Below are 22,421 nucleotides of genomic sequence, written 5' to 3' on the forward strand. Positions count from 1 at the left end.
GGGAACAGGCCTCCCCGCACGCGCGGCCTTCCGCTCCCGGGTTTTCATTTCCCGAAGTTCGGAACAAGCCGGCGCCCAGCCGAGGGGCCTTGAGCGCAGGCACGCAGAGCGCGGCGCCTCCGGAGCGGGACCTCCCTCCGCGTGCGCACCCGCCGGGCGCCGGGACTCGCATCCCCAGGGGGCGCCGCGCTCCGGCCTGCGGGCAGCGGCCGGTGGCCGCGCTGGGTCCGGGTGCGCCTGGGAGAGGGGCCGGCCCCGGAAGCGGCGCTGCGCCCAATATCGCCTCCTCGCAGGGAATCCGCCGCCGCCTCTAGCACCTGAGACAGGTCGCTCTGTTGGGAGGCCGACGTGGGGCGGTTCCCAACGCCCTGGACTCCAGCCAGGCGCAAGATCCGCGGGGACACTTGCTACATTTGTCACAATGTATTTCTGATATGTTTCTTCCCAGGCCTGCGGAGGACTGGCCCAGGACGGTCCTTGGTCTTCCCTCTCCTCAGCGCCTAAGAAAGCCGCCCACTGAAGGGTGAGGAGTCCCGAGGAAGAAGAGGCGGAGGGAGGAAGGCGCGGGGAGGCGGTGAGTGAGGGCTGGAGGGCCCTTCTCCAGACTCCTGGAAGGACAGGCTAGGAGGGACACAGTGGGCAGGCAGGTGGCCCTCCTGGGCTGGCTGCTTCCTAGTACTGTTAGGCAGCGGGAGTGGTCCCTTCTAGTGGCCACTACTCAATCCTTAGTGGGTGCATGTTAAGTCGCTTCCACCACCTCAGCACTGTGCTAAGCTGGTGGCCCCGCAGGGCTTCAAATGGCCCGCCCTGGCCCGCCCTCTGATTGTCCTCAGGTCTGATGCCTGTCTGGGGCGAGGCCGTGTCACCAAGGCAGGGTACACTGAATTCATGCTTGGGGAAGACGCTCCCAAACAGGAAGGGTGGCAGCAGGCCCAGCGGCTGTGCTGAGCAGGGCACAGACAGCCACAGCAGGCTCCTCCGGGAGTTGCAGGCAAAGGTGCGTGCTCAGCACATCCCAGCCTGCCTGCCCATTCCCCAGACCTCCAGACCTGCTGAAGTCACTCCAGCTCCTCCTACACGCAGGGAGTGGCATCCGATCTGCGCTCTTTGGTGTAGGTGCTGCTAGGAACACCACTGGCTAAGACATAGAGAGGTCCTAGGGTGTAGGCTGCATTTTCTGCATTTCTGCATCTTGCCCTATTCTCTGTGTGTGTGTGTGTATGTATGTATGTATGTATGTATGTGTATGTATGTGTTTGTGCTTGTTTTTCTAGGTGGGGGCGGAGAGGGGGGTCAGGTCTGTGCTCATTTTTGTGGCTGGTGCAGCATATATTGCAATGCTGTGGATTCTCCTCCAGTCATAGTATGCAGGACAGTGGCTGAGAACACAACATTTGGAACCAGAAAAGGCTCGGTTCAAATCCTAATTTTGACTCCTTAGGCAAGTTGCTTTACTTCTCTGCAAATTTTCAGTGTCCTCGTCTGTAAAATGGTGATGAGAATGCCTTCCTCATAGCATAGTTATGAGGAGTAAGTGTAATGATAAGTGCTGAACTGCCCTGGCAGTGGGCCACCTCACCAGCCTCCAGTTGTCAGTATTGGAAAATACTAATCCTGAGCCCTCCTCTCTTGAAGAACTTTGAGAGTGGTCTGGCTATTTGGCAGGATACTGTTGGAGGGTGTTAGGAATAAAGTAAAGGCAGAGGGTCCGTGGAAGGCGAGTAGTGGGAGATACTAATTCAGGGTCTCTGAACCTTGTCGTCACTTGGGGAAGGGGCCATTTTGGGAAGGGTATCTGGCTCGGGCAACAGAAACAGGAGCACCCTCTGTGCTGTTATCATGGGTGCTGCCTGGGGCAGTAGGAGCCTCTGGCTTAAAGCTTCTAGTTCCGTCTCTGCTCTGCATAGCTGTGCGATCCAGGGCAGGTCATTTGACTTCCCTGGGTCCTGAGCATGGCAGGTGAGCTGAGAGCGTGGAGTTGGAGAGATCTGGCTTTGAGTGTCAGCTTCGCACTTACTATCTTGGACGCTTTCTTACTTCTTTCTGAGCCTCAGTTTCTCCATCTGTAAAACAGAGCTCCTAATATCTATCATTAGCCATTAGATGCACCAATAAAAAGCACCCAGCACCATATCTACATGTTATGCACCTTATATGTGTGTATTTCCTTTCCCTCCCTTCCTCTCCCCAGCTGCCTGCTGTCTTTAAAATGCGCCCAGTAAAACAGGTTCAGCCCATCTCACAGTGGTGTTGTGAGCATACAGTGAGGAAGCAAACGAAATAGAGACCTGGAAAGTTAACAGCTATAAAAGCAAGGCAGTCTTGTGATTAGGCATTCCAGAGGTTCCTTCTGGCTAGGCATTGAGGACTCCATACTGAGGACTCAGGCCTCCATGTGCAGAGGCTTTTGAAAATCTGGGGTAGTGAGAAGGTCCCTGGCCTGCAGCCCTCCCGGGATGGAGATAACCCCATGCCCAGGAAGGCTCTGTGCACCCGGAGGGGAATGGGCAGAGGTTGGGGTTCTAGGTGCAGTAATGGAGGTCAGAGGGCTGGTCTGGCCTGGGCTGCTGCTGGGCCAGAGCACTGTCCGTGCAGCTGGAGCTGGGCCTGAAAGGAGGGCCTGAGTCAATGTTGACCTTCCTCGGCCTGCCAGCCTGTCTCTTTGGCCTCTCATTCAGCTGGAGTGTTGACATAAGCGACTGAATGAGCTTTATCTTTGAATTCTTTTAAACAACAGCCCATTATCTCTCCCCTGGGGTTCACTGGGGCCTGTGGTGAGGGAATGGTGACCAAGGCAGGGAGCCCAGACATTCTGGCTTGTTACATATGCAGTGCCCTCTGCCCTGGCACATGCCATGTCTCCCTGGGTCCCTTGAGTGGGACAGCTGAACCTCAGGGTTCTGCTCAGCCTCCTGAGGACTCTCCACACTTCAGTACAGTGGCCCTGGGCAGGTCTTACAAAGCCTGCAAGCAGTGGGGATGAGGAACTCAGCCTTGGGTCTAGAACCTTCCTACCCTACAGGTGACAACTGGGCAGAAAAGCAGATGAAATTTCCTTCCCCCAGTGTATTTTTGGGGGCCAGATAGGGTGCTGGGGTGCTACCTGTCTTGCCTCTCATGTCACATGAAGAGGAGCAGTCACAGGTCCAGTCCCCTGGTGGAGGCTGAGGCAAGACAGAGTTCAGCTCCACACAAAGGATGAGCAGGGAGGGGCAAAGGGGCAGAAGGCAGGCACCTTGAGGCCAGGCACAGTGGCTCACGCCTGTAATCCCAGCGCTTTGGGAGGCTGATGCAGGAGGATCACTTGAGCCCAGGAGTTCGAGGTTACAGCAAGCTATGATCACACCCTGCACTCCAGTCTGGGCAACAGAGCAAGAAAGAAAGAAGGCAGGGGCCTTGGGAGAGGGAGGATCCCCCATGGCTGATACATGAGAGCAGAGTGCAGGTAGCCTCCTGCTGGGAATGCCACAAAGGGACTGAAATTAGGGCAGGGGCAGAGGCAAGGTCAGACGCCATCAGGGGTGCCACAGAGCGTGCATCACCATCTCTTCTTGGGGGGCAGGAGGTTGGCTACAGGAGCATCTATACACGCAGCTCTGTACTGAGCCCACCTCATATGCAGCTACCTCCTCTCTCCCTAGTGAACCAGAAATGGCAGGGAATCCCACCAGCCTCTTTCCTAACAGAGGATTTTCCCACATCCCAGAACTTTGGAAGAAGCAAACTAAACTGCACAAGAGCCGGGATTTTGTCTGGTTTACCCTGGTCCTCAGAGCCTGGATTAGAGTAGGTGCATGATAGATACTTTTTGAATAATGGAATGAATGATACAATTTTATATTTAAACAAACGCCAGAAAGTAAAGTTTGAGAAAAATCTTCCTGGCCAATGAGAATATTCCAATGGAAGGTCATCTGCTCACAGTAACTCTCAACCAGGGAGCCAGGAGAGGCCCATCACTCTGTGTAGAATGTGTGTGGGGTGGCAGTTCCCAAAGGGGACAAAGAGCTCAAGCAACTCTGCAGATCTGAGGGTGTCAGGGTCCTCTGTAGGCCCCTCTCAGACTGGGTGGTGGGGTACCAGGGGTACTTTTCTGAGTTCTGTAGGACTCAGGGGGCTTACCCCTTTCTTGGGGCTGTGATTTAAGGATAAGCCCTTCTCCAAAGTGTCTTGAGTGGGCCTGAGAATGACACAGGGTGGCGGATGGCAACTACAGCCAAGTTCACATCAGGGTCTGGGTCAGACTCGGGTTTGCCCCTTCTTTGCTGCTTGGGCAAATCACTTTGTCTCTCTGAATATCGGTTCCTCTCTCACATGGTGAGATCACATGTGAAGCGCTTAGCCCAGGGCCCCGTACTTACACTAGGCTCTCCCTGAGTGATTATTCAAATACCCCAAACTCCTCCCTAAGCAAAACCAGTTGCTATTCCTCCCCCTCACTGTGCCTGGAGAAGCTGGCAGAGGTGAATGAGTCCATTCCCTGTCACCAATGGAAATGCTGAGGCCTAGAGAAGGAGAGTAGGCCAAGGTCACAAGCCAGGACTTGGGAACAGCAAGCCCCAAGGCCACGCTGAGCCGGCGCACAGCCCTGTGGCCCTGGATGTAAGTTCTGATAAGTAGGCCTGAGGGTCCCTTTCAGGAAGCCTGGAGGCACTGCTCTGGCTCTCCCGCACCCTGAGAGAGCGAACCAGGAGCCCACCCCGCATACAGTTACCCCCTCTCTTCTCAGCCACCCAAAGGGGACAGGAAACCCACCAGCCTTATTCCCAGTGGTTTACCAACATCCCAGAACTTCCACAACCAACCAAATCCTGCCCCCTCAGAGTGGCTGCAAACCCCTTCACATTCACTTTCTGAAAGCCACCTACCGAGCCTGTAGCACATTTTTGTGAATCCCTTCAGTGGGCTAAGTGTCCTGTCCTTGAAAGGGACTCAATGTGTGGAAACAGCCCAAACTCATTCAAAGCCAGGTCTGGAGGGTCAAGTGGGCGACCACATCGGACACTGTCACTTCTGGTGAAAAACAGGGTGACAGGTTAGGAGAACAGCTCACGTTAACTCACGAGGGCCAAAAGGTGGTTCCGGAAGAGGAGCTCTGGAAATATCAGAGCATGTTTGGAATAGGCAGATACATTCCCAAGAGGTATGCCTCCAATGGCAACATCCGAGCTCTGGTTTGAGGTTTAAATGCAGACTGTGGCGCTGCCTGCCAGGGGTTGTGGGGCCCTGACAGCTCTGGTGGCCCTGGCATCCCAGGCCCCAGAACATGGATATCTCTTCTCCCCAAAGGAGAAGCAGTGCGAGAGGGTGGCCCACCCATACTGCAGCTGCTTTTCTGGTCTCTGTTGTGAACACTAGACCAGCCAAGCCATGATGCCAGAGCCCTCTTTTGTCACTGTGGAACAGCAGCCTCCACCACAAAACCTTCCCAGTACTCCTTGAGCCAAGCCTACAGGTTGCCAGGCTTCAGGCCAATACCCTACAGAGGGGCTCTGGCTGCATCCCGTGCCAGAGAGAGTACACTCCTGCCGTTTCTGTAGCTTTTCATCTATGCCAGGCCTGACCATTGCAGCCCCCAACATGACCTCTTTGAAACATTTTACTCACCCCTTCTTGGGCAAAAAAAAAACACCTGGCTCCATACAAGCTAAGGGTCAGCCTGCAAGTTAGGACAGCCCCAATCTACCCTGGCCCGGGAGAGAACTTAGCCGTCTTGGTGGGTCAAGGCTCAAGGGAGCTGGCCCTGGTCCCCACCTCCCTTCACACATACCCCAGGAGCCTACATCAGCCACCCAGCCCCCATTCCTGTCCGTAAAGCCCTCCAGGGAAGGAGAGTAACAGCAACCCCACTCCCTCCAGGTGGGCACAGTGGATGGAGCAGGCGCTTGGGAAGCAGATCTGGGTCCAAACCCCAACTTGGTCATTTCCAGGGTCTGTGTCCTTGGGCAAGTTATTTAGCCTCTTTGAGCCTCATCTGGATTCGTGGATAATAATTCCTACCCCTCAGGGTTGCTGTGGGGATTAAATGAGCTAATCCTTGGAAAGGGCCTAGCACATAACAGATGCTTAAGAAAAGATACTCCCTTTCTGTCTCTGAGGCTTCCGCTCCTCCGACACTGTGGTCCCCTCTCCAATGACCCCAGGCCCATGGGTCCCTGAACTCCCCCACCAGCTCTGCCCTCGGGTTTACTGGGGGTGGCTGCACTTCCTCTGCCAGGAACTGTCCGGCCCCCACCTGCCAGGCTCTGCGTCAGGGGAGTTTCCCTCTTAAACTGGTTCAGGCTAGACCCTTCCCTCCCAGCACTGGGCACCCTCCTGATCTGGTCGGCCAGCCCAAAGGAGAAGTGTACAGACATTCAGAAGAGGAAAGCTCCCGGCATTCTGCACACACAACAGTGCATTTCCAGCCTGGGGAAGAACTCTCAGGGCAGCCTCCCTCCAGCCTGCTGTGGTGGGTGTCAGCCAAGAGGGCCAGGGGCTGTGGGGGCCGCCTGTGCCACTGCCCTGCCTCTGCCCATTTCCACGTCAGGGCCTGAGGCCAACGTCATTTCCTCCAGGCTAGGCGGAAGGAAAGGCAGGGACTGGCTCTCTGAGGGAAAATCATCTTCCTTCCATACTCCTCAGGGGTGTCTTCTTTGAGGAAAGCTCCTCTGCTAGATGAATGGAGTGTGGACGCAGAGGTGGAGACACTAGGGATGGCAACGTCAAAGGCCGCCATGGCCCGTTTGATTTAACTTAATGGCCTCACGGCTGATGCAGCAGCCACCCTCCCTCAGCCCCGGGGCCCTTGGAAACTGGGGTGGAAAAGGGAGCCCCAGAAATGGCAAACGGAGGGGCCCTGGCTGCGCAGGTGGGTGTGACCTGAGAGATTCAGGGGATGTTTGTGTCCTGGGTGATTCACTCCCGGTGACTGGGGATCACTAGGTAGTGGGAGGGTGAATGTCTCTTAGGCGCTCAGTCTCTATGGATCACTCTTTATTTAAAAACATTTTATTTTCTTTAGAAAACCCATTTTCTTTGCGGAAAATTTAGAAGAGCAGAAAGATTGGGTAGAAGGAAATCACCTCTAGCCCTACCAGTCAAACACAACAATTAATATTTTGATGTATTTCCTTCAAGTATTCGCTGCATTCACACTGCGCTGACAAATTAGTATAAGTGGGATCTTTAGAAATAACCCCCTATTCCTAACTATGCATCAAGAATTCTGCTTTGGGCAAAGAAAACCTTGATAGTTTAATTCGTCTCTGGGATCCACGGGCGTGGACAGGTTTTGGCCCCAGCAGGTCGGGCTCCAGGACAGCCCACCAAGCTCAGGCCTGTGAAGTCACTCACATCACACCTGGGGAAGGGGACAGCCAGGCTATGGGACCCCACCCCCACCCCTGTCTCTCCCACCAGCTTTATTCTGTTACCTTTTACATTTAGATCTATGATCTATCTCCAATTAATTTGGGGGTATGATATAAACTCATTTCTCAGGGCTCATTTTTTCCTGTGTGGATATCTAATTGCTTCAGCTGCATTTATTAAAAAGATCACCCATTCCCCAACCACACTGCAGTGCCACCTTTGTCATAAATCAAGTGATCTCATATGAGTGGGTCTATTTCTGGATTCTCTCTTCTGTGGAAGATTTCTTGGTCTGTCAATCCTTGTGCCAAGTCCACACTATATTAATTATCATAGCTTTATAATAAATTTTGACATCACTTATAATCCTCCACCTTTGTTCTTTAAGATTATCTTGGCCATTCCTGGTTCTTTATACCTGGTTTCTCTATACATTTAGAATCAGCCTGTCAATTTCTACCAAAAAAAATATGCTAGGATTTTAATTGAGATCGAAACAATCTGTGGGTTAATTTGGGAATAATTGACATCTTTCCAATATTGAATCTTCCAGTCTATGAATATTCTTTAATACCTTTAATAATGTTTTGTGTTTTTCAATGTAAAGACCCTGTACATTGTTTATTAGATTTATTCATAGGTATTTGATATTTTTTTGTCTATCCTATTTTTTCTAATTATTTGGTATTTTTAATATAAAATGGTAAATGGTATCTTTATAAAAATTTCATTTTTTTATTTGTTACTGATATGTAGAGATTCAGTTAATTTTTTAAATATTGATCTTGAAACAGGGACCTTCTAAATTTACTCTCATAATCCCAATAGTTTGTATGTAGATTCTTCTGGATATTCTACTTACACAATCACATTGTCCCAAGCAGTGTTGGCCTTACCACATTACAGTTGAGTCCTAGAACCTCCTTTTATTTTTTAAATTTTTTATTATTATTGTTTTAGAGACAGGGTCTCGCTGTGTTGCCCAGGCTAGAGCGCAGTGGCTATTCACAGGTGCCATCTCACTGCTGATGAGCATGGATGGGAGTTTAGACCTGCTCCTTACTGACCTGGGCTGGGTCACCCCTCCTTAGGCAGCCTCCCTTTGTGTTGCTGATTTCCCATTGCCTAAGTGACTGCCTCTGGTTTCTACATCCCTACTGCTCCCACCTCCAAAGCCTGAGTTCAGCCCATTGCTTCTGCCTACTTCCCACCCTCCCCACCACGCGCCCTGGACCCTAGGACTCCGGGCTGTCCATCCTGGAATCACTGTTAGCGTGCACTCAGGAGGGGGTCCCAGAGTCATTTAGACCATCTGCTAAAGATGCCCTCCTCCTTCGTTCCTGCAGCAAAAGCTGAGCATTGGGTTGGGGGAGAGTGGGAGAGAGGGATGTTCTGCGAGAAACGAGTATTAGCAGCTCTTCTCCAGCTCTAGGGTGTGTCCCTGCCCCTCCAGAAGACTTCAGGGAGCTAGGAAGGAGGGTGAAACAGTCAGCTAAACTAACCCAGGGACAGAGGGCCTGTCTAACAGGCTGGGAGGAAAGACCTGCTGAATGAAGACTCTTCTGTAGCAAAAGACAAAGGCTGAGAGGGAAGAAGTCAAATTTTACCAAACCATGAAGGGTCTATATAATGGAGGTATGGTGAGATCCCCAGATCCCAGAACCCTGAAATCAAGCATGACTCCTTGACAGGTAAATCTGAGAGGAAAGGAGTTTGGCATTACTCCCAGACTTGTATCTGCCCAAGTGCCAGTGTCTGGAGGGCCCTGAGCTTTAAGACAGGGACACAAAGAGAGGTAACACTGCCAGAGAAGCAGCCTCCTTTTACTGGGACTCTGCTTACCTCTTACTCTCCAAGTCCTGTGAGCTGCCTTTCATTAACCCCACTGGCTCAGATGGTTTCCGTAACTTGTTCAAAGTCTCTCCAAATTGATGGGAGACTCCCTACAACTCCCCTGCAACTGAGACAGGTGTGTCATTTCAAAGTGCTTGGTCTGTAGGGGTCCTGCACATTGTGGCTCTGCCTTTAGGGTGTTTGACAGACTCCTGACCCTTAAGGTCCAGCAAAGTGACTGACATTCCAAGAGGCATGGCATGGATTCAGGTGGACTCGCACATGGCGACTCCCTGGTGCAGAAGCGGTCGCTGTTCCGGGGCCCCTGCCTTTCTGAGTGGGCACCAGCTGCCTCCCAGATCTGTGAGAGGCACATTTCACATTTTCACCTCCTCCAGAACCTACTAAAATGACCAGGAAAATGCTGTTTCCTGAGCAGAAGCCAAAAGAGAATGTGCCAGCCCTGCTTTCCAGAGCTTTGGATAGATGAGTAATCCAGGCATTCAGTTCAAGAAACATGTCTCAGTTTGTTTCTTGAAACCTGAAATTGACCTTTCCAGGTGACGTAAGAACCCATTGAGCTGTTTTGAGCGTCTTCAGATCCAAAAGTATTCAAGTGGGCACCCCTGACCTATCTTCCAGCAGCGTGTGGTTCCAGGCTCTGGGCTGCCCTGAAGGAGAGACTAGAGCGGCCCTTTGGAAGAGTCACTTTCCCTCCCAGGACTCAGTTTCCCTCTCTCAGATCTAGTCAAGCCCACGTCACACCTAACTATTGATGGAGCTCAGCAGGACCTTAGGCAAAGCCACAGTCAGCAAGGCGAGGGATGCGTGCGTGAGTGCAAGCGATGTTTTGTACAATCAGGGTGCCAAGACCAGAAGGAAGGGTCCCGAGGCTGGTGGTGGTGGGGTCTCTGCCTTCTCTGGAGAGCTTTGCCCCTAAGATAGCTGCCCCTCACCCACCCTAGGCTGTCCCCTTGGCTCAGGGCCTTTCTGAATTGAGGACCATGAGGACCCTTTGAGGGTTCCCTAGTTCTGTGATACACGGTCCCAGCCTGGGCAACATGTCTGTGAATCAGCTGGTTGGTTTTTTATTAATATCGTGTATCACTTTATCAAGTTTTCTGTTGTTGAACCATCCTGGGACAAACCTGATTTGATTGTGATAAAAAACAAAAAACAAACAAAAAACTTTAACATACTGTTGGATTCAATTTGCTAGTTTTGTCTCGGATTTTCACATTTATGTTCATAAGTGAGATTGGTTAAAATTTTCCTTTTGTTGTACTCTTCTTATCTGGTTTAAGAATCAAGGTCATACTCGCTTCATAAAACAAGTTTGCTAGTTTTCTTCCTCTTTCCCCCGTTTTAATTCTTTGACAGTGGAATGATATTTGTAATGGGCTTTGGATTTTATAAAAACACACCCCCAGAGTCTGCCTGCTCAGCAGGGGACTTGGCACAGACAAGCAGACAGACACCTCTTTTCCGTGTTTATAGTCTGCGTTGGCTTATTTATGGCACTTTTTTGTTTCTGGGACTGTTCTGCTGGGAGCCAGCCATTCCCCTGAGGAAGGAGGGATGGGGTGAAGGGAAGCCCCAGGTGGGGGACAGGGGAGCTGTTCTGGGGGACCCCAAGCCTGGTACCCCAGCACTGCCTACAGTCACCCTGGGGTTCCTGGGCCAAAGCCCAGCTCAACCCTCCCCTCCCCTCGCAGGCACCATGTTCCGCAAGAAAAAGAAGAAACGCCCTGAGATCTCAGCCCCACAGAACTTCCAGCACCGCGTCCATACCTCCTTTGACCCCAAAGAAGGCAAGTTTGTGGGCCTCCCCCCACAATGGCAGAACATCCTGGACACACTGCGGCGCCCCAAGCCCGTGGTGGACCCTTCGCGCATCACGCGGGTGCAGCTCCAGCCCATGAAGGTAAGAGGGGCAGGTGGGGATGGCGGGGCCAAGTTCAGCCCCTCCTGCGCCACAGAAAACATGCCTGGCCAGACCCCTAAGGCCCCTGGAGGAACCGCCCAGTTATGAGCTATCAGTTAGTCACTGTTTTAATTCCCTGCTAATCATTCTGCCATGCTCTCCCTGGGTGGCCTGGGGAGGAGGAGCTTGGGGAGACCCTCTCTGCAGGGTAGTAGGGTTGCCAGATTTAGCAATTCAAAATATAAAACGCCCAATTAAAGCTGAGTGTCAGATAACAATGAGTAGTCTTTTAGTACATGTCCCATGCAACATTTAGATCTGTCTCCCCAAAGGGACCAGGGCTCTCCCAGACTAGGGGAATTGAGCTGTGTGGGTCAAGACAGGTAGACCCAAGAGCCTGGTAGGAGTTAGGGTCAAGGGCCCTGTCAGGGTTTGGAGGCCACAAAGCCAGTGTGTGTGGAGGAGACCCCTGGCCTGGTCTCTGCCTCCTCAGACATCTCCGCGAAGGCCACAGGTAGAGCTGGAGGATGGAGCCCTGCCCCAGTGCTCTGTGGCTCCCCAGGCGCAGTCACCCACACCGCGGAGCGTGTGGGATTGTACTCCATGGTACTCAGCCGTCTGCCCTGCTGACAGGCAGCCTCCTCCCTGCATCCCTGTTCCCTGTACCAGCACAGGCCTGACCGGCCATGGGCCCTTGGAAATGGCTGAAGTATTAATGAGTGGGTAAAAGGGAGGACCTTAGGTGTTCCTCCCCAAGGTCCCCGACGATGCTCTCTGGCCCTGGTCTCTGGGCCACCCCTCCCTGCCACGATCAGGCTGCTCACCCACACTCTTTTCTGTCACCCCTACAGACAGTGGTGAGGGGCAGCTCAGTGCCCGTGGACGGCTACATCTCGGGGCTGCTCAATGACATCCAGAAGTTGTCGGTCATCAGCTCCAACACCCTGCGTAGCCGCAGCCCCACCAGCCGGCGGCGGGCACAGTCCCTGGGGCTGCTGGGGGATGAGCAGTGGGCCACCGACCCAGACATGTACCTCCAGAGCCCCCAGTCTGAGCACACTGACCCCCACAGTCTCTACCTCAGCTGCAGCAGGGGCACACCAGCAGGTCGCAAGCAGACGCCGTGGCCCGAGCCACAGAGCCCACGGGTCCTGCCCAATGGGCTGGCCACGAAGGCACAGTCCCTGGGCCCTGCCGAGTTCCAGGGGACCTCGCAGCGCTGCCTACAGCTGGGTGCCTGCCTGCAGAGTTCCCCACCAGGCACCTCACCCCCCATGGCCACGGGTAGGCGTGGGATGAAGGCTGCCAAGCATGGCTCAGAGGAGGTCCGGCCACAGTCCTGCCTGGTGGGCTCAGCGACAGGCAGGCCAGGTGGGGAGGGCAGCCCTAGCCCTAAGACCCAGGAGAGCAGCCTTAAGCGCAGACTGTTCCGAAGCATGTTCCTGTCCACTCCTGCCACGGCCCCTCCGAGCAGCAGCAAGCCAGGCCCTCCACCGCAGAGCAAGGTAAGTTGGGCTGGGGCTTCCCTCTGGGGCCACACTCAGGAGTACAGGGACCCTGGCCTGGCAGGCGTCCACTGAGGAAACAGTGTCAAGGACCCAGGCCCTGCCTGGCCTTCCCCACTTACAGCATCAGGAGGGGGAGGAAGTGAAGGACCAAAATGATCAAGCCTCAGCCGAGCGTTCGACACTGAACCAGCTCAGCCCGCGTCCTCCAAAGGGGGGGTGCTCTACCCCTCCCTCTCCCCAGCACCCCCTGAGCACTTGCAAAGCAGCTCCCTGGACTGCTGCTCCCTAAGGCGACAGAAATGTGCATGGGAGCCCTTTTCCTAGTGAGACTGGCTCCTTCCTCCCTCCCTCCCTCTCTCCCTCTCTCTCTTTCTCTCTCTTTCCTTTTCATCATGGTAGTCGTTTTCTTTCACAATTCTGTCATTTGTTCCCGAGCGTGTGGCCATATGGAAGGCTGGAAGATTGAATTTGCCTGGGTGCGGCAGGAGGGCCAACTTTTGGCATGTGTGACAGCCTCAAATGCACGCTTTTCTTGTGAGAAAGGAAAGTGAAGGGAGCCCCAATGGTGACGTTTCTTGGCAGGCAGATTGGAGCACGTTTCTGCCTCTTACAGGCCCTGTAACATCCTGTCCACCGTGATGTAACATCCTTTCCCATGTGGCAGATGAGAAGACTGACTCAGAAAGGCTGAGACAGCCCCAGGCCTTGTGAGGCAGTCAGAGAAGGAAGGTGGGAGAGGGCGCTCCCTCGGGGCTGCCTGTCCATCCCGGGCCCTCTTGCTCTTGCTTACAAAGGCTTTCAAACCATGGAAGCCAGTTCTCCAGCTCCTTCCTGAGGTTTTAAGGCAGGCTAAGAAACAGCTGCTGACAGTGGCATGAGTAATGGAGCCTCCTTTCCCTCCTGGGACGGCTTTAAGAACAAGCCCGGGTCTTACCTGTCAGCGATGGGGTGAGTGTGGTCCAACCCAAACAGGGCTAGGGGGATTGGGGGATGGCCTGGACCTACAACCTATCTAGGTCATTGCCAGCTGAGGTACCCCGGGAAGGTTCTGGGTTTTGTACGCTCCAGCCCCACACTGAGACAAAGGACAGTGTTCTGGGATCCCCCATGGGGTGTAGCTTGATGTGTCTGGGTGAGGAACATGAGTATCTGTGAGCTGAGGGGCCTCAAAAGTTGTGCCCCTGGGGAGACATCCCCCAGAAAATTAAGGTGGGAGCAGGGCAGAGCACAGTACTAGGGGGTGAGAATCAGAGCTTGGTCCCCCTCTGCCTCTTGGGAGTCCTGCTAGGTGGGCTCCTGCCAGCACCCCACAGCAGGGGAACAGGCCTGTCCACCCTGCACACTTTACTGCGTACCTCACCCCCTATGCATGGCTCACACCCCCTGCCCCCACCATGCCCGCACACAGAGCAGAGATAGCCCATGCAGAAGTCCCGGAGGCCAGAAGGTGAAGGAAATCATTTTACGGACTTCCTTAGGAACTTCAGGGTGGAGAGAGGTCAAGGTTGCTATTAGAGCAACCTCAAGAGGAGCTTTAGGTGGTCTCCAAGTTCTGCCCCACCCCACATGGATGGCTGCTTGGAAAGCAGGTTTTCTAAGTCCAACTTTGCGGGCCAGCAGGCAGCCTCCTCGGGGCCCTGATCCTTTTTACGGGGCTTTGGGGGCTGCTTGGGTGATTGACGCAGTGAGCCTGGCCTCCCCTCCTTCCAGCCCTACCGAGTGACCTCTTGTGGAACCTCTGCTCCCAGGACATGCATCACAGACTCATCCAGAGCTTCTCAAAGTATGTTCTGGGACCTCCTACACGAAAGTCCAGGAACCTTGATAAACTGCAGCCTCATCTCTAGGGACCCACTGAGTCGGTCTCTGAGACCTGGAAGTCTGTAGTTTATCTAGCTCTCCAGGTCACTGTCCACAGCCCCCCGCATTTGTAGAGGGGACTGGGGCTCGCAGAAGGTAACTTGCCTAAGGCTCATCGCAGGGCAGAACAGACCAGAGCGGACCCCAGGGCTGAGCCCGACCAGGGCTCCCTGGAGGCCTAGGCTGCGCTTGACTCCACCCTCCCTCCCTCCCCGCAGAAGCCACAAGATAGGCGCCCTGCCTTCTCTCCATTGCTGGGGGGGGTCCTTAGCCAGGAGTTTCATGCCTGGGAGGAAGCAGAAGTCCACTTCCCATCCCTGGACTCAAGGCCTGGGCTTGGCTGGACCTACACTCCTGCTTCCAGATCTCTCTGGTACCAGATCCCAGTCCAAGGGGGAACACCTGAAAACTCCCAAGACGGTAACATAGCTCTGGGTCCTCTCCATAACCTCCCAGCAGAGATACGCAGCCTCCCCATCAGCCCCCAGCTGTGGCTTTCCTGTCCTGGGAGCTGAGCCACAGCTGCTCACAGCCCCTACCCCACTGCCCGGGCCCTCTTCCCCACGTGCACCCTGCGTTGGGAGACTTGGGAGCGAAGAACGCCTCTGACCCAGAATCTCCGAGCGGCCCCTCGGCAGAGAGGGAAGACTCTGCCCTACAGTGGCCTCCCTGGGGCCCAGCTCTCCATTACCCAGGAAGAAATACCCAGCACAGGACCCCGCGGGGACTCCGCCGTCTCTGTCTTCCCAGGCCAGCAGGGTGATGGAAAGAGCTGCTGTTTGGCCTGCTCACCCAGGAGCAGCGGGGGCTTCCGCTCTGTTTGAAAATGTTTGCTCACAGCACCTCCCCAATTTGGTCTGATGCCCTGCCTGACCCTGCCAGTGTCCAGAGGTCACAGCAGCAACCCTGCCTCGGGGATGCTTGTTCCTAACGCTCCCACAGCCATGCCCCTTCCTGTTTCTTTCTCTGTCCCTGCAGCCCAGCTTCTCTTTCCGACCACCACAGAAAGACTCCCCTCCAAGCCTGGTGGCCAAGGCCCAGTCTTTGCCCTCAGATCAGCCAGTGGGGACCTTCAGCCCTCTAACCACTTCGGATACCAGCAGCCCCCAGAAGTCCCTTCGTACAGGCCCGGCTGCCGGCCCACTTCCAGGCCGGTCTTCCCCGGCAGGCTCCCCCCGCACCTGGCATGCCCAGATCAGCACCAGCAACCTGTACCTGCCCCAAGACCCCATGGTGACCAAGGGTGCCCTGGCTGGCGAGGACACAGGTGTCGTGACGCATGAGCAGTTCAAGGCTGCACTCAGGATGGTGGTGGACCAGGGTGACCCCCGGCTGCTGCTGGACAGCTACGTGAAGATTGGCGAGGGCTCCACAGGCATCGTCTGCCTGGCCCGTGAGAAGCACTCGGGCCGCCAGGTGGCCGTCAAGATGATGGACCTCAGGAAGCAGCAGCGCAGGGAGCTGCTCTTTAACGAGGTGGGGGGACAGGGTGGGACATGGGTGGGGGCGTTTGGGATGGGCAGTGAGCACACAACTAGGCTGGGCATCTGCAAGCAGGAGCAGCGGGTGGCCAAGCCCCATGGGCACCGTGCCCGGCACTCAGGCCCCCTGTCTTCCCGCAGGTGGTGATCATGCGGGACTACCAGCACGTCAACGTGGTAGAGATGTACAAGAGCTACCTGGTGGGCGAGGAGCTGTGGGTGCTTATGGAGTTCCTGCAGGGCGGGGCCCTCACAGACATCATCTCCCAAGTCAGGTGGGCAGCTGGGAGGGCTGGGCCCCGAGTGTGGGCCTGGTGTGGGCTGCCCTCACCGTCACCCTGACAGGGGAATGGGGCAGCACTTGGGGCACCTGTCAGATCATCCTGGGCCCCCTGCCTGTTTGGGGTAACTGAGAACCAGGGGTCTTGGAAATGAGGAAGGGAAGGGTGGTCTCCAGCCTAGACTCAGGCCCCGGCTTTCGCCAGGACTATGGCCTGACTGGGCTGCCAAACAGATTGCCCAGGAGCCATGGGGCCGGGTATCAGGGACTTCTACTCCGCCCAGCCCAGCCACCCTGCAGCCCTGCCAAAGCCAGCATTCTCTTCCATCGGATGCCCTGCCTCCCTGTCCAGGCTGAACGAGGAGCAGATTGCCACTGTGTGCGAGGCCGTGCTGCAGGCCCTGGCGTACCTGCATGCCCAGGGTGTCATCCACCGGGACATCAAGAGTGACTCTATCCTGCTGACCCTTGATGGCAGGGTAGGCTGCTCCCCGTCCCTGGCACAGCCACACCCCCACTTCCCTGCTCCCAGCACCCCTCCTCCTGCTCCATCACTCACTCCCCTTTTGGCCCCAGGTAAAGCTCTCAGACTTTGGATTCTGTGCTCAGATCAGCAAAGACGTCCCTAAGAGGAAGTCCCTGGTGGGGACTCCGTACTGGATGGCTCCTGAAGTGATCTCCAGGTCTTTGTATGCCACTGAGGTAACTGTTCCCTCCATCCCCCAGGCCTCCCCGAAGAGGCTTGGGAACACGAAGCTCTTCCACCTGTGGTCCTTTCCGGGGCCCTCCCAAAGACAGCCCCTATTCTCAGATTCCCACTTAATCAATAAGTGGGATCAATAAGATAGCGCTGCTCCTACCTGTGACTTTGCCACCAGGGACAGATCCTTCAAATGCTGCCCCGGTTCAAGGGCACAGTGGAGTGGGGTGTGGCCAGCCTTCCCATATATGACAGCCTTTCTCAGAGCGAGGCTGACAGCTGTGTCCCTGTAGGCAGTGGTCATTCATGGCCACAGGGCAGGTGACCGGGGGAGGAAGGAGACAGGCTCACTAAGGAGAGCTGGAACCAGCTGCTCCCCTAGCTCTCCAGCTCCCCTACCCTCCGGCTGCTACCAAGGGGCCAGACTGTGGCATTGTGGTCAGGGACGTTCTCCTGCAGGTGGACATCTGGTCTCTGGGCATCATGGTGATTGAGATGGTGGATGGGGAGCCACCCTACTTCAGCGACTCCCCAGTGCAAGCCATGAAGAGGCTCCGGGACAACCCCCCACCCAAGCTGAAAAACTCTCACAAGGTCAGTAGCTATACAAGAGGTGAGCCCACAGATCCCAATTCCCCTAAGGCGACAGGACCAGAGCCTGGGCGCCCAGCCAGGCCCAGCCTCCCCCTTCCACAGAAGCTGGAGGGTCCGGGCTCCCAGGAAAGGTGCCTCTTTCTCCACACAAAACCCGAACCTGAGTGTGGAGCCACATCCACGCGCAACGCCATGTTCACTCCAACAAGTTTACAGCCGCAGTAGAGTCGTGCCTCAGCAGGCACTTGACAGGGGCCCAGACACCTGTGGGCAGGGAAAGCAGGGACACCAGCAATCCCTGCTGGCTGGGGAGGAATCCAGGGAAGTTTAATTGAGCACAAACCTCTCCACCCCATTTGTCAGGAGAGCCACACCATGACCACAGCGATCGGCTTGTCCTCCATTATTGACATCCTGACCTCAGCTGAGCCTCAGCCTTCCCCTTAAAACCAGTATGTATGTGTGTATATGCAGACAGCTAACCCTTTTCTGCCAAATCCACACCAGACCTGCAGGCCTTACCTGTGGACACCCGCTGCTGGCAGGTCAGCACTGGGCTGCTAAGTGGCACTGCCATCTGGTGGCCAGAGCAAGAAATGTCCCAGAGGGTTGAAGCCCAGTCTCTAAATAGCAGTACTGTGGCCGCAACACAGCTGGGTGGGAGGACCAACAGGAAACATCTTCCAAGACAACTGGTCCTTGGAGCCTGCACTGCTAACCCCAAGATTAGCAGACAGTGGAGATCTCCAGTTGGCTAATTCCCCAGAGGATGTAGCCTCCTGCCCAAGACAGCCTTATCCCAAAATAATGGCTCAAAATGAACGAAGATAAGCCCTTGCCTTAGACTCTAAGGCTCAGAACAACAAAGAAATCTTCCTTTTCGGGTCCCACCTTAGTTTTTTTGTTGTGGTTTGGTTTGGTTTGGTTTGGTTTTTGGTTTTTGAGACAGAGTGTCAATCTGTCGCCTGGGCTAGAGTACAGTGGCATCATCATAGCTCACTGCAACCTCTAACTTCTGGGTTCAAGCTATCCTCCTGCCTCAGCCTCCTGAGTAGCTGGGACTACAGGTGCATGCCACCATGCCCGGCTAATTTTTCTATTTTTAGTAGAGACAAGGTCTCGCTCTTGCTCAGGCTGGTTTCAAACTCCTGACCTCAAGCAATCCTCCCTGAGTGCCAGGATTACAGGCGTGAACCACTGCACCCAGCCCCACCTTGTTCTTTTTTTATTTTTCAAAACACTTCCTTATCTCTGACCTCTTTTTTAATCTCCACTAAAGCTCTATGTGACAGACAGGGCAGGCATACTTTATCATTAACCCATTTTGCAGATGAGAAAACTGAGGCCCAGAGAAAATTGCAACTTGCCCCAGGTCAGAGATAGACCCAGGCTGGAAATATTGATGTCAGTTTCATGCCCCCTGCACAGACCTGCAGAACATGAATGCTGAGAGCCTTGAGAATTGGGGGGTAGAGGGCACCAGGAAGTAAGAAACCAGAGAATTCAAGATGTTCAAACAATGGCAGGGCCAGGCAGTCAGGTCACACCAAAGTGACTGCATGTTGTGGCTTCCTCTTGCTGCCCTGTCTCCACAGGTCTCCCCAGTGCTTCGAGACTTCCTGGAACGGATGCTGGTGCGGGACCCCCAAGAAAGAGCCACAGCTCAGGAGCTCCTGGACCACCCCTTCCTGCTGCAGACGGGACTGCCTGAGTGCCTGGTGCCCCTGATCCAGCTCTACCGCAAGCAGACCTCCACCTGCTGAGCCCGTCCTCAGTGCGCCTGCCACCTGTGCCCATAGGCAGGGGACACCGGGCAGCCAGCCTGCCGGCAGGGCCTCCCTGCCTCATTCTCTCAGTATTCTCTCCAAAGATTGAATGTGAAGCCCCACCCCCACCTCCTGCCCCTCAGCCCACCGGGCCAGGCCGGACCTGCCTGGTCCCTTTCCCTCCCCTTTCCCTCCCCAGAGTCCCCAGTTGCCTTTGGGATGATGGAGACCCCTTCTACAGGATGACCCTTTGTTATTTGCACAGGGATATTTCTAAGAAATTCAGAGACTGGTACTCCTGGCCACTGTGGCCAACACAGCAGAAAAGGCTGCTGTGGGTTTTTAAAGGTGGTTGTACACTGGCATCGCAGGCCACTGTAGAGGGCAGACTGCCTGTCTTCACACGAATACTTGCTGTTCTCAGCTCCAGCTTCAAACCTTGGGGTCTCAAGAGGGCCACAGGGAAGGTTTTTATTACCTGAGTCCCTCTTCCTCCATTGTGTCTGCCCTCCTGGAGGCACAGTCCCACTGCACTGCCTCTCCCCACACGGCCTGCTCAGAGGCCACGGGAGGGGTGGGCGCATTTGCTAAGTGAAAGAGAAAGAATGGGGTTGCTGGTAAAAGTGGTCTCACTTTACAGGATGGAGAGAACATTGTGTGTGTGTGTGAGAGAGAGAGAGAGACAATAAAGGGGAGGAAGGAGAGTGTGTGTGTGTGTGTGTGTGTGTGTGAGAGAGACAGTGTAAGGGGAGGAAGGCGAGAGAGTGTGTGTGTGTGTGTAAGGGGAGGAAGGCCACCCCGACAACCCAGGTCCCTTCAGGTCACCCACTGCCAGCTTCAAGAAGGCTGCCCCACCCTCTCTAAGTTCCAGCCTGAAGAGGCCTGCTGTTTCGGCCTGGCTTCCCACCTCTCAAGTCCCATGTTTCTACCTGACCAGTGAAGAGGTCTGTGTTGAGCCTAACATCCTGGGGGTGCAGGTTTCTGAGTTTCTCCTGCACTGTGGAGTGTAAGGGCCAGACACAGGAATGGTAAGGAAATAAACTGTTTTACCTTTCAACTTCGTCTATAACCAGGTCATCAGGGACCCGTTCTCCTCCTCAGAACCCTATCTGGGGGAGAAGGTGAACCACCTCCTGGGGTTCCATCATGTCAAGGGAATGGCCACCCCATTTGTGTGAACCATCTGCCCCTGGCTGCCTCCAGACACCTGAATCCTTGGTCTCCTTCCTCCCCCCTTCAGGGCTGCTGTGAGACAGGGAACTCCAGGGAAGAACTTCAGGTGTCTGGATCCTATCTAGATATATTTTTTAGATTTCCTCTGCTCCCTAGTGGCCTGCTTTGGGGCAAAAAAATTGCAAGGACTTTTTTTTAAGGGTCAGTGTTTTAAAAACAAAACCATCTTCCCTAGACATTTTTGTGAATTGTTTGCACTTGTGCCTGTTTTAAATTAAACTGAGTGTTCAGAACCTCTGGGCTTCCTGTCGTCTCTGGGAGTGGAGCCAGACCGTCTTCAAGCTGCACACCTGTAGTGGCCCTTCCTCCTCCCCGACGTGAGCTCCCCAGCTCTGGTCCGCAGAACACCCAACCACGCTGGTGGTGTGTTAGCCCAGAATGAGAGCAGAGAAGGAGGGAAACAGGAAGTGAAAGGCCCTTGGGACTGAAGGAGATAAGAAATAGGGCCCCTTCCTAAGGGGAAGTGCTGCGCTTAAAAGGGGTGGCCGCAGTGGATGACAACCACTTTCTGCAAAGACTTTTCCCTTCCCCTTTTGCTTCTCACTCCCTGGACCTCAAGCTTCCACAGGAAGGGGTCTGAAACTGCTTCTAGTGGGAAAGCAGTCCCTGCTACGTTTCCCAGAACTAAGGGAAAGGTGTGGAGTTGAGAAAGAGGAGAGTAGTGCCTGGAAACCAAGAAGCCTAGGTTCTGGTCCTGGGGGTGGGGAGGAGGATGAAATTATCTTTCAATTTCTAGCCCCAACACTAATTCTAGTACGCCCTTCCTGAGATCTACCCCAACCCTGGGTTCACCGAAACCTCTTAGCTAGGAGCAAGGAGACACGCAGAGCTCCCGCTCCCCGCCCCCCAGCACTGGCACCCAGGAAGGTGCCCTGGTCCTAGGGTCCCAGCCCCACCAGCTCAGCTGGAAGCAGCACCTGTGACTTACCTTCCATATAGAGCCAGCCATACTAGGGCAGGTGGGGACAGAGGCTCACTAAAGCGGAAACCTCCACAGGAAGCAAGGGCATCCTCCCATCGCTCCAAAGGGAGCCAAGAGTCAGGAGTGGGCGGTAAGGCAAAGAGAGGTCAGTTCTCACAATGGAATAATACTGGATTTATTAACTATTCTTTTGAGTTCTAGTACTCCTTCCACCACACAGTCTCACTCCGAAAGTGTGTGCGTACCTCCTTTAGCCTCACACACTGATCAGTACCGAGATCCAGTGGCCTGGGTGATTCTTCACAATGCCGAAAGCAACAAGAATTAGGAAAGCAAAATACTTGGAAAAGTCTCTTCTAAGGTGGAGAGAGCTAGAGGGGACCCCAGCCTCAACACCCTGGTGCTGACAGAGAGAGGAAGTTCAGCGGAGTGAAATGTGGCGAAACATGGAAGTTCTGCACAGAGCTGGGCCTGGTGAGCAGTATGAAAGGACAGCAAGGCAGGCAGACACACAATTCAGTTCAGACGGGAGCAATCTGCTGCGGCTTTCCAGAAACATCACTTTCTACCACCAAGCTCTGGGCAACTCCACAGAGAGAAGCCCTCACGGTCATTTACCCAATAAAGAGAGCCCAAGGTGACGTTCAACCAGAAAGCCAACATGTCGGAAACCTGGAAAGATTACAGCCTCTGATACAACGTGCAACCCAGACTTCATACTGTTTTTAAGCCAAAATACTTATATTTCTACACCATTAAAAACTTCACTGAAATTGAACACAGCTGAAAAGGGAGGAAGTCAGAAAGAAGCAGTTTGCACTGGGGAGTCCAGTGATCCCCCCAGACCCTCTCCCCACACTTTTCAGGCACTCTGGTATTGTGCACCCACCACCCAGACAGGGGGACTGAGGAAAGGCAGATGTTTTGGGAGAAGAGGGGAGGGGAAGGGCAGAACACCTCAGAAATG

The 22,421-nt window shown here is 54.5% G+C and overlaps 1 protein-coding gene across 2 annotated transcripts; it reads left to right on the forward strand.

The window, feature by feature from the left end:
• The first annotated feature begins 448 nt into the window (after positions 1 to 448).
• On the forward strand, positions 449 to 20,767 carry PAK6 (p21 protein (Cdc42/Rac)-activated kinase 6). 2 transcript variants are annotated; one of them, XM_012649424.1, is made up of 10 exons: positions 449 to 571; positions 10,902 to 11,110; positions 11,962 to 12,615; positions 15,457 to 15,954; positions 16,101 to 16,234; positions 16,592 to 16,718; positions 16,816 to 16,941; positions 17,399 to 17,533; positions 19,129 to 19,307; positions 20,401 to 20,767. In XM_012649424.1, the coding sequence occupies exons 2-9, from the start codon at positions 10,907 to 10,909 to the stop codon at positions 19,294 to 19,296; spliced, it is 2,046 nt and encodes a 681-aa protein (XP_012504878.1). In that variant the 5' UTR covers positions 449 to 571; positions 10,902 to 10,906; the 3' UTR covers positions 19,297 to 19,307; positions 20,401 to 20,767. The 2 variants fall into 2 exon arrangements, with proteins under 2 accessions (XP_012504878.1, XP_012504879.1); XM_012649425.1 differs by lacking the exons at positions 449 to 571; positions 17,399 to 17,533; positions 20,401 to 20,767 and having other exon boundaries at positions 10,907 to 11,110; positions 19,129 to 19,296.
• The last annotated feature ends 1,654 nt before the right edge of the window (positions 20,768 to 22,421 follow it).

Source organism: Propithecus coquereli, unplaced genomic scaffold (assembly GCF_000956105.1).
Source record: "Propithecus coquereli isolate 6110/MARCELLA unplaced genomic scaffold, Pcoq_1.0 Scaffold3, whole genome shotgun sequence".
Classification (NCBI taxonomy): Eukaryota; Metazoa; Chordata; class Mammalia; order Primates; family Indriidae; genus Propithecus; species Propithecus coquereli.

Coding starts and splice junctions, on each gene's coding strand:
- PAK6 (XM_012649424.1), top strand. CDS start 10,907: ATGTTCCGCAAGAAAAAGAAGAAACGCCCTGAGATCTCAGCCCCACAG. Junction 11,111..11,961: donor TGCAGCTCCAGCCCATGAAG/GTAAGAGGGGCA, acceptor TCACCCCTACAG/ACAGTGGTGAGGGGCAGCTC. Junction 15,955..16,100: donor GGGAGCTGCTCTTTAACGAG/GTGGGGGGACAG, acceptor GTCTTCCCGCAG/GTGGTGATCATGCGGGACTA.